Source organism: Lepidochelys kempii, chromosome 9 (assembly GCF_965140265.1).
Source record: "Lepidochelys kempii isolate rLepKem1 chromosome 9, rLepKem1.hap2, whole genome shotgun sequence".
Taxonomy (NCBI): Eukaryota; Metazoa; Chordata; order Testudines; family Cheloniidae; genus Lepidochelys; species Lepidochelys kempii.
This window is the reverse complement of record NC_133264.1, coordinates 4,288,029-4,306,394: the sequence shown is the minus strand read 5'-3', so window position 1 is coordinate 4,306,394 and position 18,366 is coordinate 4,288,029. Positions and strand designations below refer to the sequence as shown.

General features: G+C 55.5%; 1 protein-coding gene across 1 annotated transcript in view; it reads left to right on the top strand.

Moving 5' to 3' along the window:
• TPRG1 (tumor protein p63 regulated 1) overlaps positions 1–18,366 on the top strand; it is a 115,025-nt gene that overhangs the window by 54,264 nt on the left and 42,395 nt on the right. Inside the window, exons 3-4 of the mRNA XM_073358734.1 lie at positions 3,015–3,106; positions 17,784–17,960. Of these exons, the coding sequence (XP_073214835.1) occupies positions 3,015–3,106; positions 17,784–17,960 (269 nt within the window). The remainder of the gene's footprint in view (positions 1–3,014; positions 3,107–17,783; positions 17,961–18,366) is intronic.

Here is an 18,366-nt window from a genome sequence, read left to right as displayed (position 1 = left end):
GCTTTATCCAATCAAAGGCCGTGTCTAATGTGGGAATTTGCCTCAGTTCCATCAGTCAGCGGCCAGAAATTCCTTGCAGACAAACCCGCAATTTGTACCAAGGTAGCTAGTCCCCTCTCTGAACCCTGGGTAACCTGCATTGGTGTAAATCATGGCTTTGCTTTTCTACGCTTGAAATTTGCATTGATGAAGCTACTCCTTTTGCTAGCCACTGGTGGGCTGGAAAGGGAGTAAATTCCCAAAGGAGAGAAGGCCTCCATCAAATTTATTGTATTTGTGGAGGGCCCAGCAGCCTTGAGTCTAGGAATCCACCAAGGCTCAACAGAAGCGTCTGAAAATTATCATTCACTGATGCAGGCAGCATCAACTAAAGCACCTGACAAGCCCTTTCCTTAATGTTAGTATATACAAAGTCTGATTGCGCACGCAGTCTGTGGAATATATTTCCTTGGCTGTCTCCGATCCACTGTTTTAACGCATTTGCTATTAGGCTCTGATCCTAAGCAGCTCCTGGAGATGCTGAGCGCTTTAAGCTCCCACTGGGCTTAATTGAGCCCTTAATTCTTGCACCTATTTAATGCAGAGTCTTCCTGGATGGAAAAGCAGCACTCAGGGCTAATAACTGGAGCTATGCTGTGGGTAGAATCATTGTTTCAGTGGCGGAGACTGCTGATCCAAAGCAGTGTCTTACAAAAGGAACAATACTTCATCTTCCCTGACTATGTATTTATAAGCTCCCCTCAGATTGCTATCCACGAGCTATCATACCCGAAAGCCGGAAGGGGAGGGGAGAAATTCTCTCTAAATTTAAACTTAAGAATGTAAATTATATGCAGATGAAAGGAGCTCAAACCATTTGATCGTTTACTATTTAATGAACGGTTCCCTGTTGCCTTTTTATAGCTTGCAGTCTCCTGTAGGCAGCAAGTCTCTAGTAAGCAGGCTCCGGCATCCCCTGGTGTTCTGAGACACAGCTGCCTGTATGACACCGGTTTGGCTCATATTGACACCAAGTCTCCCTGCATGCTATCACCCCCCCGCCCCCTGCCCCACAGAGGTCTGAATCAGGCACGGTGCTGCCTGTGGAAGCATCTCCCTGGTCGGAAATCAAGGCGGCTCATAGAGTGAGTTGGCTTTTCATGCTGCCATCCGGAGCAGGCCTTTCTTTCAGAATAACACAGATGCTCTAAGGCTCCCTAGAATGCAGATGGTCTAAGGCTCCCTGGTCATAAGTCCAATGCTTAATTGGCTTGCCAGGGCTTAGCCCCGGCACCTCTGGGCCCGGCAGTTCAGAGCCCCGGCACCTCTGGGCTGACTGCATCCACTATGCATGTAAAGAAGTGGCTTGAGCCCCGCCACGTCTTTTGTTACAAATTAAGCACTGGCTGAGGCTATGGCCTTATTTAAGGGCATGGTCCGTGGCACGTTTAAAGATTCCCATTGACTTCACTGGGCTTTGGATCAGATCCTTGAAGCCTGATCCTGGAAAGCGACTTCAGGGGTGTGAGGGCGCCGAGCACCTTTACAGATAATGCGCTTTCAGTAGAAGGACCAGCTGGCTTTGCCAGTCAAACTCAGTTGCATCAGACCCATAGGTGCTGTCGTTATGGGTTGCCGGGAGTGTGCTTGACCCCTGCTCCATCCCAGGCCCTGCCCCCACTCCACCCCTTCCCCCAAGCCCCCAACCCCACCCCACCTCTTCCCGCCCCCCTCCGTTCCTTCCCCCAAGTGTGCCCGCCCAGCCCCTGCTCCTCGCCCTCCCTCCAGTGCCTTCTGCACACCGCTGAACAGCTGCTTGCGGCATGCAGGAGGTGCTGCGTGGAGGGAGAGGAGCTGATCAGGTAGCTGCCCCGAGGGTGCTGAGCACCCACTTTTTTTCCCCCCGGGTGCTCTAGCCCCAGAGCACCCACGGAGCTGGCCCCTACGATCAGCTCCCCTGTCCTCTCTGGTCCCCTGTGCTGCTGTCTTTCCAAAGTAACAGCAGCCCTGCAGAGCTAGGCGACCAGTGCTGTGGAAAAGGTCTCTTAGGAAAGGTGAAACCATGTGAGGCTCTCCTGGTTGTGCGTGATGCACAGCTAAGGTTTGCTGACGCTCAGGGACTTTTCAAGTGGACCAGGGCTGGTTTATGGGCTTACATTGAAACCAAGTGAAAGTGGCAGTTTCCTGTTCATTTTGAAGAAGAGAAGAGGGAACTCGTGTTGTGAGTTTGAGTTTGAGGCCTCGCAAGCCCAGTCATGAAATACCACGTCTTTACCACCTTCCTCCCTTTCTGTTGAGTTCCTATCACAAATATAAAAGACCCATGTCATACAGGCCGGATGTGATCTTGTTTACACCAGTGTAAATGTGAAGTACCTCCAGTGAAGTCAGTGGAATCCCACAGACAGACAGACACATACACCCACAAGCCAACGAACAGACGGAAATGGGTGGTACTTCCATAACCAATGGAAGGCCTTTGCATTAACCCGTGAGACCGCCCCAACACCAGCTGCCATCTTGGATTCCCTCCACACACATCCTGGTCATTACTTTGGTAGTTTTGAAAGCTCTGTTCTTGTTTGAACAATATTCTGTTTCTTTGGAGCTGGTATAGTTGTCACCTCATGATGAACCCTCTAACAGCTGGACAATCCTCATGATGAACCCTCTAACAGCTGGACAATCCTCATGATGAACCCTCTAACAGCTGGACAATCCTCATGATGAACCCTCTAACAGCTGGACAATAAGGATGTCACAATTAGCTTGTGTATATAAAATGAACCCCCACCCCCTGGAAGGCAGACAGAGGGCAGATGACTGAGTCATTTCCAAATAAAAAACATGTTTTGAATAGATCCCCTAGTTCTGAGGCTTGAGACGTGGATACTTTTCTTTGAAGGGGACACCTGTATGCACTTAGCGTTGCTCCAACGACGTGGATTAGAATAAGAGGAGCGTGTGTGTTTGAGCTGTAATTTCTTTCCGTCATGTTTATCTTGCTGTTCTTTTCTGATGTTCTCTCTTTCTAGCCAGGAGCATTTGACCAAGCCATAGAAGATCTAAAAATCCACGTGGTCAAGAATTCGGGGGAAACTGCTCAGAGCTTCTGGCTTTTGACCGAGTGAGTAGTCATGACATATGGGGCACTGGCTGAGGTGGTGGCTTTGTTATGGGCTGCTAGAAATAAAGCAAGAATGGGAGGGAAGGGGTGTCACATAGCGTCACTGGGTCAAGCTCTCTGGGTTCTGCTTTTAGAAGTGAGTGCATAGATACATCAGCAGTAGCATGACTTCCTGTTGAAAGGGAGACTGTAGGGAGAGGAATTCCAGGCACGAACAAAGCAGGCCTATGCCTCCAATGTAGTGCTATAAAGAGTTGTGTAGAATCTCTTAATATTGATGATCCTTTTGTTAGTGGTTCGTAAATCATGCTGACAGTAAGTGCTGTGTAAGTGTCATTTATTATACTGGCAACAGTGTGTAGAGCACTGGACTGGGACTCGGGAGACCTGCATTCAGTTCCTGGCACTGTCACAGCCTGCTGGGTGACCTTGGGCAGGTAACTGTCCTGCTCTGTGCCTCTGTTTTCCCATCTGCCCTCCTTTGGTAAAGTGCTTTGAGATCTGCAGATGAAAAGTGCTAGATAAGAGATAGGTGGTGGTGGTGTCTTCGTCAGACCAAAGAAGAGAGACCATGTTAATGTAAATATAACTGTTCATTCTGGGGTCATCTGAGCCTCTTTTGTGATTTTGTAAGAGCTAGTCCAGGGAGGGGGAGACCGAATCATCGCTGATCTTGCTGCAAAGGTCTCTGTTAGCAGCTTCTTTTAAGGAAACTGAAACTTGGATATTGCCCCCTCTGCTATGTTTATTTCTAGTTAAAAGGATCCCAGCAGCGGCAAATGACAAATCCTCAGTCTCACAGACGACACGTCATTCGAGCCCGGGAGCGGATATGTTCTGCAGTTAAGGATCTTTGCAGGTGGCACCCTGGGTTTAGCTGAGATGAGAACAGCATTTAATGTGGCTCCTGACATAGTTGAGCGATTTCGGAAGTACAGAGAAAGAGGCTGGTAGGACCAGGGTTACGTAGGCGGATTTGACAGCCATTACGGCAAAATTTAGAGGTCCCAAATCAGGATCAGAGCTCTGTTGTGCTGGGTGCTCCACATACACACGGTACAGTCTATCCTCCAAAGAACTTCCAGCCTAAATAGACATGACAAAGAGTGGCTGAAAGGGAGCAGTATTTATCCCCATTTTACAGACTGGAAACTGAGTCACAGGGCAGGTTGCATAGGGCGGTTACACAGGAATTCTGGGTTGGAACCAGGAATTGCACTCCTGAGTCCCTTCAGCATGGGACCATCCTCCCTCTTCAATCCCCTCCCTCCCTCCTCACCCTCTGTGCAAAAAAACCCCCCAAAAAACGGTTTATAGGACAAAATGAACCAGCCCAAGAATCTGCATCTCAATAGCGGAGATGGACTGGTAGGTAGGAGCTCTGGGGCAACCTTTCATAGTCTAAAACCTCTTGTGTATTGGTAACGATAGTGAAATGACCTTTTAATGACGGGGTAAATACTGCTGTGGTGGTGTGTGGACATGGCAAATGTGGCAGATTGCTTGGCAATCCGTGGTTAAGGGCACGGTTACTTGCACTAATGATTCCATGCTGTGGTCCTGTGACCTGGTTGGCAAGTAGCTCGTCAAGTCTGCCTGTGCTCAACTGTTGGAGTTAGGGAGCCCGTTTAGCAGGGCTGCTGTTTGCTTTGGCCTCTCCAGGAGCTTGTATATATTTGCTATGTTTTTAAAAGCTCCAACCCTCCGAGGGAGGGTTTGCACAGACCAGCTGTGATGCGAGTTGCTCTTCTCTGTGTGAAGCCCGCTCGGTCAGGGAGGATGTCAGACAAGCTGGCTCATCCTGTGTGATGAGGCTGCTGGGAGGGGCGGCTGCTGTCGTCCAGATACAGTATTTTGTTGCTGATTGTGAAGACGTGTTAGTGAGCTTCTTTTAAGCTACTTCAGCAGCGCTGGGGCTGGCAGGTGCGTGAGATTTAAAGGCACCCCACATCCATTCCTTCTAAAGGCAGGCCGAAATATCCCAGCCCTCAGTCTCTGAATTTCTGCCTACTGGCGTTGAAAGCTGCCTACTGCACATGGATTCCCAGCATGCATTAAAATGAGTGGCAACCGGGCACCACTAGAACAATTTCCCAAAGGTCGTGGTGGATCCTCCATCACTGGCAATGTTTAAATCACGATGGGATGTTTTTCTAAAGGATCTGCAGTGGGACTATTTTGGGGATGTCCTATGTCCTGTGTTACACCCGAGGTCTCACTAGATGATCACAATGGTCCCTGCTGGCCTTGGAATCTCTGAACCTTTTAGGTGGCTGTGGAAATTCCAGCCCTAGTTTATATTTAATCCCCTGAATTTCTACAGGGCAGTTTATCCTGATGGGTCAAAGGCACTTTACAAGCGTGGGACCTGATCTTGCATGAGGGTTTGCAGGGCTGGGGCCTTAGCGCATTCAAAACCAAGCACATGTTCTTTCTCGATTTGTTTCCAGCTGTCCAAGGTGAGAGTTTGGGTAAAACTTTCAAGAGTCCAAATCCCATTTTCAAAAATCACCTGGGCACTTTGGAACCTAAGACCTGCTGCCCTTCAATGAGATTTAGGCTCCTAAATGCCCGTCACTTTTGAAAATGGGACTTAGGTTCCCAAGTCACTTAGGACCTTTTGAAAAGCATGTCCTCCCTTTCAGAAAAAAGCTAACGCCAAGAACCAAAACCCTTTTTTTTCTAGCTGAATCTATGTAAGTCCTTAATCAGACCATTGAAGGATTTGTCCAATGACCCCTGGACTTTGCAGTGTTGCCGTACCCCGTGTGTACCTCGTCCAGTGCACTAAATGCCCCACTAACAACGACGTGGGTGAAAGAAGACAATTCTACACTCTTGAATGAGCTCACACAGGAAAATAATGAAAGACAAAAACACCACATCGCCCGGGGGGAACACTTTGTGCAACAGATGACTACATATGTGACCTATCAGTCCTCATCCTCAAAGGAAACCCGCATAATACCTTCAAAAGACAAGCTTGGGAGCTTAAATTCATAACGTAGCTAGACACTAAAAATCTGGCCCGAACAGAGATGCTGGATTTATGGCTCATTACAACACTCTGTAACCCAATAACCTTCCCTCCCCCTTTTTTGTCCTATGACAAAAGTTATAAATTTTGCGAACGATACCAAGATGGGAGGAGTTGCAAGTGCTTTTGAGGATAGCACTAAAATTCAAAATGATCTGGACAAACTGGAGAAATGGTCTGAAGTAAACTGGATGAAATTCAATAAAGACAAATGCAAAGTACTCCACTTAAGAAGGAACGATCAGTTGCACACATACAAAATAGGAAATGACTGCCTAGAAAGCAGTACTGTGGAAAGGGATCTGGGGTCATAGTGGACCACAAGCTAAATATGAGTCAACAGTGTAACGCTGTTGCAAAAAAAGCGAACATCATTCTGGGATGTATTAGCTGGAGTGTTGTAAGCAAGGCATGTGAAGTAATTCTTTTGCTCTTCTGATTAGGCCTCAGTTGGAGTATTGTGTCCAGTTCTGGATGCCACATTTCAGGAAAGATGTGGACAAGCTGGAGAGAGTCCAGAGAAGAGCAACAAAAATGATTAAAGGTCCTGAAAAAATGACCTATGAGGGAAGATTGAAAAAATTGGGTTTGTTAGAGAAGACTGAGAGGGGACATAACAGTTTTCAAGTACATAAAAGGTTGTTACATGGAGGAGGGAGAAGAATTGTTTTTCTTAACCTCTGAGGATAGGACAAGAAGCAATGGGCTTAAATTGCAGCAAGGGAGGTTTAGGCTGGACATCAGGAAAAACTTCCTAACTGTCAGGGTGGTTAAGCACTGGAATAAATTGCCTAGTGAGGTTGTGGAATCTCCATCATTGGAGATTTTTAAGGGCAGGTTAGACTAACACCTGTCAGGGATGATCTAGATAATACTTAGTCCTGCTGTGAGTGCAGGGGACTGGACTCGATGACCTCTCGAGGTCCCTTCCAGTCCTACGAGTCTATGGCTGCAGGGATGTTAGCTGGCCACTTCACCTTGTTAACTACTCATGCAGTGGTTCTCAACCCGGGGTACACGTTCCTCTGGGGGTCCACAGAGCTCTTCCAGGGGGCACATCGACTCATCTAGAGATTTGCCTAGTTTTACAACAGGCTCCATTAAAAGCATTAGCGAAGTCAGCTAGCTAAAATTTCCTACAGACAATGACTTGTTTCTATGGCTCTGTATACTATCCACTGACATGCAGGTACAGTATTTATATTCCAATTGGTTTATTTTATAGTTATGTGGTAAAACTGGGGAAGTCAGCAACTTTTCAGTAACAGAGTGCTGTGACTCTTTTGTATTTTTATGTCTGATTTCGTAAGCAAGTAGTTTTGAGGTGAGGTGAAACTTGGGCAGGGGGTTGGAGGCCGGGAACAGAAGACAAATCCTGAAAGGGGTACAGTTATCTGGAAAGGTTGAGAGCCACTATGCTAAACAATCTCTTTCATCTTGCTTTTAGCCATGACACTCTGAGTACCTTTCCCAGACCAGAAGAAGAGCTGTGTGTAAACTTGAAAGCTTGTCTCTCTCACCAACAGAAACTGGTCCAATACAAGATACAAGCTCACTCTCCTTGCCTTTCTAATGACCTGGAACTTTGTCATGTCAAGTCTGTTGAGGGCTGTAGTTTGGGGCCCTTTGAGAGCCAGCTCAGCCTTTGGAGTTGGGTTCATGACCACAATTCTGTAGCTTGCAGTATATTTTCGGGGGCTATCCAATATCAGCCACTAGCTTTTTATTTCTGACGTGGCACTGGATCTATTCAGCCCCCACACATGATGTGGGTGTGTCATCTCTCTCCTTCCTGCCCACTGCTGCCAGGATTGCAAAAGGGGCTCACACTCTCCCGTTTCTGAAGCTGAGCAATAGTCCTCTTACATCAATTTACTCCAAGCACGGAGGTTCGTAGGCTAGGCTGAGCTGCTGCACGGTCGCTTTCTCTAGTGCATTGTCCTGCCCTCCCTTTAATTTAGCTCCAAATGTTTCTTATGCGTGAGCCATGGCAGTGATGACTAATGGGTCTCTTCTCTTAGCCCTATGACCCCAGAGTCTGCTGTGCTTTCCCATCCAGACGCTTTCGCTTTTCTGCATCCCTCTGTGATATCACTGAAGTCTCACCAGCCAGCTGTCGGCATTAACCTCCATGCATCAAATCACCCCTTGCCTCCTCTTTTCTGCTCCCTACAACTGGTCAGAGAGAGCAGGGGAGAGCTGTTTTTCTTGCTGCTTAGTTCAGCAGTGCAAGGATTGGATTCTGCATTTTGACCTTGTTTAGGTGTGTATGTGCAGGCATGCACCCAGGGGAAGGGAATCAGTATCTCTCAGGTACTCTTCATCCTGGAGGAATGTTAGAGGAACTGACCCCTAGATCTGGTGCTTTTGCGCAGCTGACCCACTCTCAACTGCGGCCCGTCATTAATTAGAGTAAAAAGAAAAGGAGGACTTATGGCACCTTAGAGACTAACCATTGTATTTGAGCATAAGCTTTCATGAGCTACAGCTCAAATAAATTGGTTAGTCTCTAAGGTGCCACAAGTACTCCTTTTCTTTTTGCGAATACAGACTAACACGGCTGCTACTCTGAAACCTGTCATTAATTAGCGTGGCACTCCTAGGAACAAATCCGTGGCTGCAGGCAGATGGTGTGGATATTGGCTAAACAACAAAACAGAGGCATCGGGCTTAGTCCCAGTCATACTTGGGCTGCAGAAGAATAGCTGTTAGCTGTAGTAACGTTCAGGTTTCCGCTGCTTCTGTAGGCTGCCACTGCTAGAGGACGATATGATCACAATCATGAGCAGGCCTGACGTTACAGCTGGGAGCAGACAGCAGTGACATTCACAGACACTTGTGGGCAGACTGTGTCAGTTAGGGGCTGGCCTCCAGAGGGGTGACGGGGAGACACGCTCCCCATGAGCGGAACGATTGTGCCTTTCACATAACCACACACATACGCTGTCCTCCACACACAAAAGGCAGCAAGTAGCTTGCAAACCCCCACCCCCTGCTCCTCTTCGTGTTTGAGAGAGACGCCTCCTGCTTTTTTCCATCCATGCAATTGAGCCGCCAGATCCACGTGCTGTGCTTCCCATCTCCCTCTCCTGTCACTGTAGTGGGTAGGTGGTTTGAAGGCTCTGCCAGGGAGTGGGTCACCTGTGCCCATTGTGACTAACTAGACAGCTGTGCTGCACATCCCTGTTCCTCCCCCAGACCACCACGCTTACTGGTCCTGAGCCCAGAAAGCGCTGTCGGTCATGAGAAGTTGCTGACAGCATCTTTCAGCCTGTGGGAAACGCTCCTAGTTCCTCACTATCCGGAGCACTGGAGTTAAGCTGAGCCGAGGCTCTGGATTCCCAACCTGCCCGCGATGGGCTTGCCACCTCCACCTTACTCCCACATCGACTCCGTTTCGCTCAGGCCACAAAGTGTGCACAGAATAGCTCCCGGGCTGCTGCAGCAGCATCGTGCGCATTGTCTGCTCTGGGCCTGTCCCTTCTTGCAGCAGCCAGGGGCCATGTGGCTGCTGGATCTGACGCGGGGGGCGGGGATGCACCCCGGTGCGGGGAGGCACTGCTGTATGGCGTAGAGCTGGCATGACACGTTGACATCACCCCCTCGCTGCCCCGGGGCTGTCTTTGTCTGGGACGTGGCCCAAGGCTGTTGTGCTCCAGCAAACTCTGCCAGCCAACGCGGGCCTGGTGGGGGCAGTCGCAGAATGGCACTATGGTCCCTCCTCACCCGCTACAGCTCAGCACGGCCCAGCGCTGGCCTGGCAGAGGGGCTGGCCCGAGCTTGCCAAGTGCAGTCCACGAGATGGCCTTAGTATACCGGTCAGTATCGTCCTCCTCCTCCCCTTAACTACTGTGGAAATTGCAAACGCTTCTGACCCTTCAGCAGAGACCATCTCAGGGAACCGGGCAGGTGCACACTGAGGTCTGCCCCGGCGCCCATGTCCCTGCGTTAAAGGCATTCGCTGAGGGCACTGGCCGCCTTTCCTTTGGCGGCCATGGGAGTTGGACGAGCCCTTTCCGGGCCTCTGGAGTGTGTGCTTGGATAACTGAGCAGCGTCTCTATAATAGATCTACAGCCATCCCCATCGACAACTCCTCCGAGTCTGCATCTGGGTATTAGCGCTGTCCTTTCCCCCCAAGAGTCAGTGTCTCTTTGTGGGCCTGTAAGAACACTGTATCTGTGTGGGGCACATGAATCCCCAGGATTTCTCAGCTCCTAATCCCGCCTTGTGGGTGACTGACCTCTCTTTGGCGGTTCCTGGCACCTCACCCCCCCACTTGAGTTGCCCATCTCTGTCACCTCCCCTATGGCCATTCCCAGCTCTCCTAGACCAGGGACCGACACAGTGGCCTGCTGGTGCCCTGGTGTGAGACGTGATGGTAATGTCTGGTGTCTGGGCCATGACAGCATCCAGGGAATACCTCCTGTGGCCAGACTGAATTTATAGTGGGTGCGTGGCTCTGATAACAATTAAATGCATAATTTTCCTATGAGTTCCCTATGATGGAAGCATGTGCTCTGAGCTAATGGCTACCCTGGTCTTTATTACATGGTTTCCCAGCGCGATTATGTACAATAGAGACACAGATGTTCATTTTCTAAGGCCAGAAGGGATCACTGTGATCATCTAGTTTGACCTCCTGTGTAATACAGGCCAGAGAACTTCACCCCTTGATATCTTCATTGAGCCCAATAACTTGTGGTGGAGATAGAGTGTATATTTTGAATGGACACCTAATTTTGATTTAACAGTTCCAACTGGTGGAGAATTCATCACATCCCTAGGTAAGTTGCTATCATAGTTAATTACCCACAGCGTTAAAAATCAGTCTTTAAGCGTCTCACTGTAAAGCCTCAAGGCAAATGATTTGTTATATTGGATCAGTTGTCCATCAAGGGCAGTATCTGCCGACCATCAGTGGCCTTTGTCTGAGGCTTAAATACACGTCTTTAAAAGTGGTTCTGGACAGGGCTAGTTATGTAGTTGATAGACCAAAAGCATCTCTGAATTTATTCTGTCAGTTAACCCTGATGAATCAAACCTCAGGATTGCCCCACAGGGGGGAGAAGGGTACCTGTCCATTCCAAAGCTCCTGAGAGCTCAGGGAACAGATACTCTTGTGTGTATTGTATGAATGGGGGTTTTTGTGTGTGCGCACCATGGTGATAATAGATATAGAGTAGAATAGGTCATATCAGAGTCTCTCTTAGCACCTCGGTGTGTGTATTTGACAACCGGAGAGTGGTCAGCGTTCCTTAGGATCTAAGATCGTTGGGAAGCTCCTAGGTCTGGCTCAGTAATTGCCACTAGATAAATTCAGGCTCCTTCCACCAAACTTCTCTTTGCAAAGTTTTTTGCTGCTTACTGTGGCCAGTTGATGGCAGCACAATGTAGTTTGGCTCAGCCTCCTTCAATTCTCCTCAGCTAATTTAGCCCTGCCTCTAGTTACAATAATCCTGGGGGATCCACACCCTGGAGTGGGCGCACTTCAGTGGCATCCCTTAGTGGGATTTTTTTAAAGCTCATCTTTATTCTATACTAGAAAGAGAATCTGCTGTAAAATCATCCAAACTACAATCATCATCATCACTAACAAAACCATCCAAAGCACAGGACTTGGTGGTGATGGGGGACTTCAACTACGCAGACATCTGTTGGGAAAATAAGGGCACAGATTATCCAATAAATCCGTGGAATGTATTGGAGACCATTTTTTATTTTAGAAGGTGGAGACAGCTACTGCAGGGAGGCTGTTCTAGATTTGATTTTGACAAATAGGGAGGAGCTGGTTGAGAATTTGAAAGTGGAAGGCAGCTTGGGTAAAAGTGATCATGAAATGATAAGAGTTCATGATTCTAAGGAATGGTAGGAGGGAGAACAGCAAAATAAAGACAACGGATTTCAAGAGGGCAGACTTTAGCAAACTCAGGGAGTTGGTAGGTAAGATCCCAGGGGAAGCAAGTCTAAGGGGAAAAACAAAAGAAGACAGTTAGCAGTTTTTCAAAGCTGCTCCAGTCTGGCATGGAAGGGGTTAGAGCAAACCAGAGAGGCTGCACAGAGACCCAGCCAATCATGGAAGGGCTTATTGGGAGCCAGGCAAGTGGAGGCTTGAAAGCAGCCAATCAGGGCCAGGCTGGGTCCTATAAGAAGGCTGCAGGGCAGAGAGGAGCTCAGTCTCTCCCTGGAGGGCAAAGGGAGAAGACTAGGATGGGGGGGGGGGGGCAGGGGCAGCGGCAGCTCTAGGCTGACGACTGCCAGCCTGGGGCCCTGACACAAAGGGGCAGCGAAGTTGCTGGCGCTATGGGGAAGCAGCCCAGGGGAGCAGGCAGAGGAGGAGAGTTGGAGGAGGGCACTAAGTGGCTGCCACCAGAGGGTCCCTGGGTCGGGGCCCAGAGTAGCAGGTGGGCCCCCCGCTTTACACCTACTTGCCAATGAGGAGAGTGGCCTAAAGCTGGACTGTAGTCTGCCCTTGGAGGAAGGGGCTAGATGAGGACTGCAGTGAGCCACTGAGGCGAGGGGTAAAACCAGAAGCTGATGGTCCCCTGGACAGGTCAGGCGTTTTGGTTCTTAAATCGCCGTCTGGGAAAACACGGGTGTGCGTTAACCCTGCCTGAAGTTCTTTGTTAAAAAGATGGGCCTGACCTAGAAACAAGCTCAGTTTCCCAGGTGTGGGCCCCGCCACGCCCTGGGGGTGTGCTAGGGGGACCAGATGTCCCGATTTTGTAGGAACAGTCCCTGTTTTGGAGTCTTTTTCTTAGATAGGCTCCTGGTACCCCCTGCCCCCACCCCATCCTGATTTTTCACACTTGTTGTCTGGTCACCCTAAGGTGCGCACATGTGTGGGTCCCAGCTGCTCCCTGCCCCCCTCATTGAAGCAGGTGTGCAGGGTTACTGCCCTGGGAACTGCAGGGCTCAGTGGACGTGGGGCCAGCTGAAGACAGGGGCGTGGGGCAGGGCTAGTTGGAGACAGGAGGGTGCGGGATTGGCTGAAGGCAAGGGGGTGCAGGGCTGGCTGGAGATAGGGCAGGGAGTGCGTGTGGCAGGGGATGTCTGCGGGCAGGGCAGGTGGTGCGGGGGGTGGCTGGAGATGGACTGGCTGCAGGCGGGGGTGTGGGGGTGGCTGGAGACGGGGTGGCTGGAGGCACGGCAGGGGGTGCGGGGGTGGCTGGAGATGGGGGCTGGCTGCGGACAGGGCAGGGGCCGCGGGGGCTCGAGGCAGGAGGTACGGGAGTGGCTGGAGGCGCGGGCTGGCTGCGGGCAGGGGGTGGAGGGGGCTGGCTGCGGGCAGGGGGTGGCTGGAGGCGGGGGCTGGCTGCGGGCAGGAGGTGGAGGGGGTGGCTGGAGGCGGGCAGGGGGTGGCTGGAGGCCGGGGCTAGCTGCAGGCAGGGGGTTCAGGAGGTGGCTCGAGGCAGGGGGTGCGGGGCTCGCTGCAGGGCAGGAGGTACGGGAGTGGCTGGAGGCGGGGGCTGGCTGCAGGCAAGGGGTGCAGGAGGTGGCTGGCTGCGGGCAGGGGGTGGCTGGAGGCGGGGGCTGGCTGCAGGCAAGGGGTGCAGGAGGTGGCTGGCTGCGGGCAGGGGGTGGCTGGAGGCGGGGGCTGGCTGCGGGCAGGGGGTGCAGGGGGTGGCTGGAGGCAGGGGGTGCGGCAGGGGCTGGCTGCAGGGAGGAGGTGTGGGGGTGGCTGGAGGCGGGGGCTAGCTGCGGGCAGGGGCTGGCTGCGGGCAGGGCAGGGGGTGCGTGTGGCAGGGGCTGGCTGCGGGCAGGGCAGGGGGTGCGTGCGGCGGGGGCTGGCTGCGGGCAGGGGGTTCAGGAGGTGGCTCGAGGCAGGGGGTGCGGGACTGGCTGCAGGACAGGAGGTGCAGGGCGTGGCTGGAGGCGGGGGCTGGCTGCGGGCAGGGGGTGCAGGGCGTGGCTGGAGGCGGGGGCTGGCTGCGGGCAGGGGGTGCAGGGCGTGGCTGGAGGCGGGGGCTGGCTGCGGGCAGGGGGTGCAGGGCGTGGCTGGAGGCGGGGGCTGGCTGCGGGCAGGGGGTGCAGGGCGTGGTAGGAGGCGGGGGCTGGCTGCGGGCAGGGGGTGACTGGAGGCGGGGGCTGGCTGGAGGCGGGGGGTTCAGGGGCTGTGGCGGGGGTGGCTGGAGGCAGGGGCTGGCTGCGGGCAGGGGGTGGAGGGGGTGACTGGAGGCGGGGGCTGGCTGCGGGCAGGGGGTGCAGGAGGTGGCTGGAGGCGGGGGCTGGCTGCGGGCAGGGGGTGCAGGAGGTGGCTGGAGGCGGGGGCTGGCTGCGGGCAGGGGGTGGAGGGGGTGACTGGAGGCGGGGGCTGGCTGCGGGCAGGGGGTGCAGGAGGTGGCTGGAGGCGGAGGCTGGCTGCGGGCAGGGGGTGTAGGGGGCTGGGTGCGGGCAGTGGGTGGCTGGAGGCCGGGGCTAGCTGCAGGCAGGGGGTTCAGGAGGTGGCTCGAGGCAGGGGGTGCGGGACTGGCTGCAGGACAGGAGGTGCAGGGGGTGGCTGGAGGCGGGGGCTGGCTGGTGGCTGGAGGCGGGGGCTGGCTGCGGGCAGTGGGTGGCTGGAGGCGGGGGCTGGCTGCGGGCAGTGGGTGGCTGGAGGCGGGGGCTGGCTGCGGGCAGTGGGTGGCTGGAGGCAGGGGCTGGCTGCGGGCAGGGGTGGCTGGAGGCTGGGGCTGGCTGCCGGCAGGGGGTGCAGGGGGTGGCTGGAGGCAGGGGGTGCGGCAGGGGATGGCTGCAGGGAGGAGGTGTGGGGGTGGCTGGAGGCGGGGGCTGGCTGCGGGCAGGGGGTTCAGGGGCTGGCTGTGGGCAGGCCAGGGGGTGCGTGCGGCAGGGGCTGGCTGCAGGCAGGGGGTTCAGGGGTGGCTCGAGGCAGGGGGTGTGGCAGGGGCTGGCTGCGGGCAGGGGTGGCTGGAGGCGGGGGCTGCCTGCGGGCAGGGGGTGGAGGGGGTGGCTGTGGGCAGGGCAGGGGGTGTGTGCAGCGGGGGCTGGCTGCGGGCAGGGGGTGGCTGCGGGCAGGGGGTTCAGGGGTGGCTCGAGGCAGGGGGTGTGGGAGGGGCTGGCTGGGGGCAGGGGGTTCAGGGGCTGGCTGTGGGCAGGCCAGGGGGTGCGTGCGGCAGGGGCTGGCTGCAGGCAGGTGGTTCAGGGGTGGCTGTGGGCAGGGGGTGGCCGCGGGCGGGGGCTGGCTGCGGGCAGGGGTGGCTGGAGGCGGGGGCTGGCTGCGGGCAGGGGGTGCAGGGCGTGGCTGGAGGCGGGGGCTGGCTGCGGGCAGGGGGTTCAGGAGGTGGCTCGAGGCAGGGGGTGCGGGGCTCGCTGCATGGCAGGAGGTACTGGAGTGGCTGGAGGCGGGGGCTGGCTGCAGGCAAGGGGTGCAGGAGGTGGCTGGCTGCGGGCAGGGGGTGGCTGGAGGCGGGGGCTGGCTGCCGGCAGGGAGTGCAGGGGGTGGCTGGAGGCAGGGGGTGCGGCAGGGGCTGGCTGCAGGGAGGAGGTGTGGGGGTGGCTGGAGGAGGGGGCTGGTTGCAGGCAGGGGGTGGCTGCGGGCAGGGCAGGGGGTGCGTGCGGCGGGGGCTGGCTGCGGGCAGGGGGTTCAGGAGGTGGCTCGAGGCAGGGGGTGCGGGACTGGCTGCAGGACAGGAGGTGCAGGGGGTGACTGGAGGCGGGGGCTGGCTGCGGGCAGGGGGTGCAGGGCGTGGCTGGAGGCGGGGGCTGGCTGCGGGCAGGGGGTGCAGGGCGTGGTAGGAGGCGGGGGCTGGCTGCGGGCAGGGGGTGACTGGAGGCGGGGGCTGGCTGGAGGCGGGGGGTTCAGGGGCTGTGGCGGGGGTGGCTGGAGGCAGGGGCTGGCTGCGGGCAGGGGGTGGAGGGGGTGACTGGAGGCGGGGGCTGGCTGCGGGCAGGGGGTGCAGGAGGTGGCTGGAGGCGGGGGCTGGCTGCGGGCAGGGGGTGTAGGGGGCTGGGTGCGGGCAGTGGGTGGCTGGAGGCCGGGGCTAGCTGCAGGCAGGGGGTTCAGGAGGTGGCTCGAGGCAGGGGGTGCGGGACTGGCTGCAGGACAGGAGGCGCAGGGGGTGACTGGAGGTGGGGGCTGGCTGGTGGCTGGAGGCGGGGGCTGGCTGCGGGCAGGGGGTGGCTCTAGGCGGGGGCTGGCTGCGGGCAGTGGGTGGCTGGAGGCGGGGGCTGGCTGCGGGCAGGGGGTGGCTGGAGGCTTGGGCTGGCTGCCGGCATGGGGTGCAGGGGGTGGCTGGAGGCAGGGGGTGCGGCAGGGGCTGGCTGCAGGGAGGAGGTGTGGGGGTGGCTGGAGGCGGGGGCTGGCTGCGGGCAGGGGGTTCAGGGGCTGGCTGTGGGCAGGCCGGGGGTGCGTGCGGCAGGGGCTGGCTGCAGGCAGGGGGTTCAGGGGTGGCTCGAGGCAGGGGGTGTGGCAGGGGCTGGCTGCGGGCAGGGGTGGCTGGAGGCTGGGGCTGGCTGCCGGCAGGTGGTTCAGGGGTGGCTGTGGGCAGGGGGTGGCCGCGGGCGGGGGCTGGCTGCGGGCAGGGGTGGCTGGAGGCGGGGGCTGGCTGCGGGCAGGGGGTGCAGGGGCTGGCTGTGGGCAGGCCAGGGGGTGCGTGCGGCAGGGGCTGGCTGCAGGCAGGTGGTTCAGGGGTGGCTGTGGGCAGGGGGTGGCCGCGGGCGGGGGCTGGCTGCGGGCAGGGGGTGCAGGGCGTGGCTGGAGGCGGGGGCTGGCTGCGGGCAGGGGGTGGCTGGAGGCGGGGGCTGGCTGTGGGCAGGGTAGTGGGGGCTCGCGGGCAGAGAGGCTCGGAGCTGCCCAGGCCCAGCAGAGCAGCCGGGGACCCCCTAGGCAGCCGTGGGAGCCCCAGGATCAGGGGAACAGCAGCAGCACCAGGGCTCGTGCCCAGGGCCACGCAGCAGCCCACGCGGCTCCCGCAGCGCAGCGCCCCCGGTGGCCGGAGGAGGAATTACATCACTGCGCGCCCTGAGCCCAGCAAAGCCTCAGCGCCCCCTGCAGGGAAGCGGGGTAACAACCGGTTCTAAAACGGCTTCAAAGCGTAACCACCGGTTTGCGCGAACCGGCTCCAGCTCACCACTGGCTATAGCTATACGTACCGAGAACATGAAAAGTCGGAGTAAGAGGCCAATTAATTAAAATGAGCTCTTCTCAGCAGGAGGGTCACTTTTCGGAGAGGCTTTAAAGGAGGGGGGGGAACATCTCTCTGCACTGCCACCTAGTGGACACAAAATGTATTCCTCCTGTAAAAGTTAGTGAACAATACGCTCAAGAGACGTAACGATTGCGAACATGCCCCAAGCTGATCCCTGGGGTTTCCCAGCCAGGGAGCAGACTGTTCTTTTTATTTTAATTATTATTTTAAATTAGAAAAAAAACCCAGCTTTCTATTTTCCCACATGGGAAAGTCCTACAGAACTGAAGAGGGATTAAACCAACAGGGGTCTATAGAAATTGCTCCAAAAACCTAGGGACCCATCTATCCTTAGGCACTGGTGTAGACATATCTGGGCTGTTTCAAATTGCAGTGCTGGTTATTTATGCAAACCAAGGTTGGATTCCTGCTCTGATCTTCAGTAATCAGCACAACCCGCTCTCCTCCCTCAGTGGCTTGGAGGGTCGCTGTCTGAACTCTATGCTTTGTCCCCAGGATAGATCATTGGAACAACGAGAAGGAGCGTGTTGTGGTGATCACAGACACCACCCTCCTGGTCTGCAAATATGACTTCATAATGCTCAGCTGCGTCCAGGTGCAGCGGATCCCCCTGAGCTACATCGACCGTATCTGCCTTGGCCAGTTCACCTTTCCTGAGAGGTCTCTGGACAAGTGAGTACCAACGGCAGCCAGAGGCAGGGCTGGGGGGAAATTGAGGCCCCTTTGCTGAGCTGAAAGCTGTTGTGTCCCTGTCATTTCCTGCTTCCCCCTGATGTTCTGGGATCTCTCCAGGGCAGTGAGCTAGAGAGATCCCTCCCGGCACAGCACATGTGGGTGGGATGAGCAAACATTGCAGCCGTAGGACTTGATGGAACCTTTGGGATGATACTGTTACCAGATGAGCGGAGGGGAAGGAGGCAGGCAGGCAATCCGATCCTGCGAAGCCTCATCCCAGGAATATGGGGGGGAGAGGTCAGGTCTCCTGTTGCTCCCCCCTCCACACCCCAAAGACAGAAGTTGGGGAGAGGCTGAGAGAGAATGAACCCCAGGTGACGGATGTTCGTCACATCACTTCGTG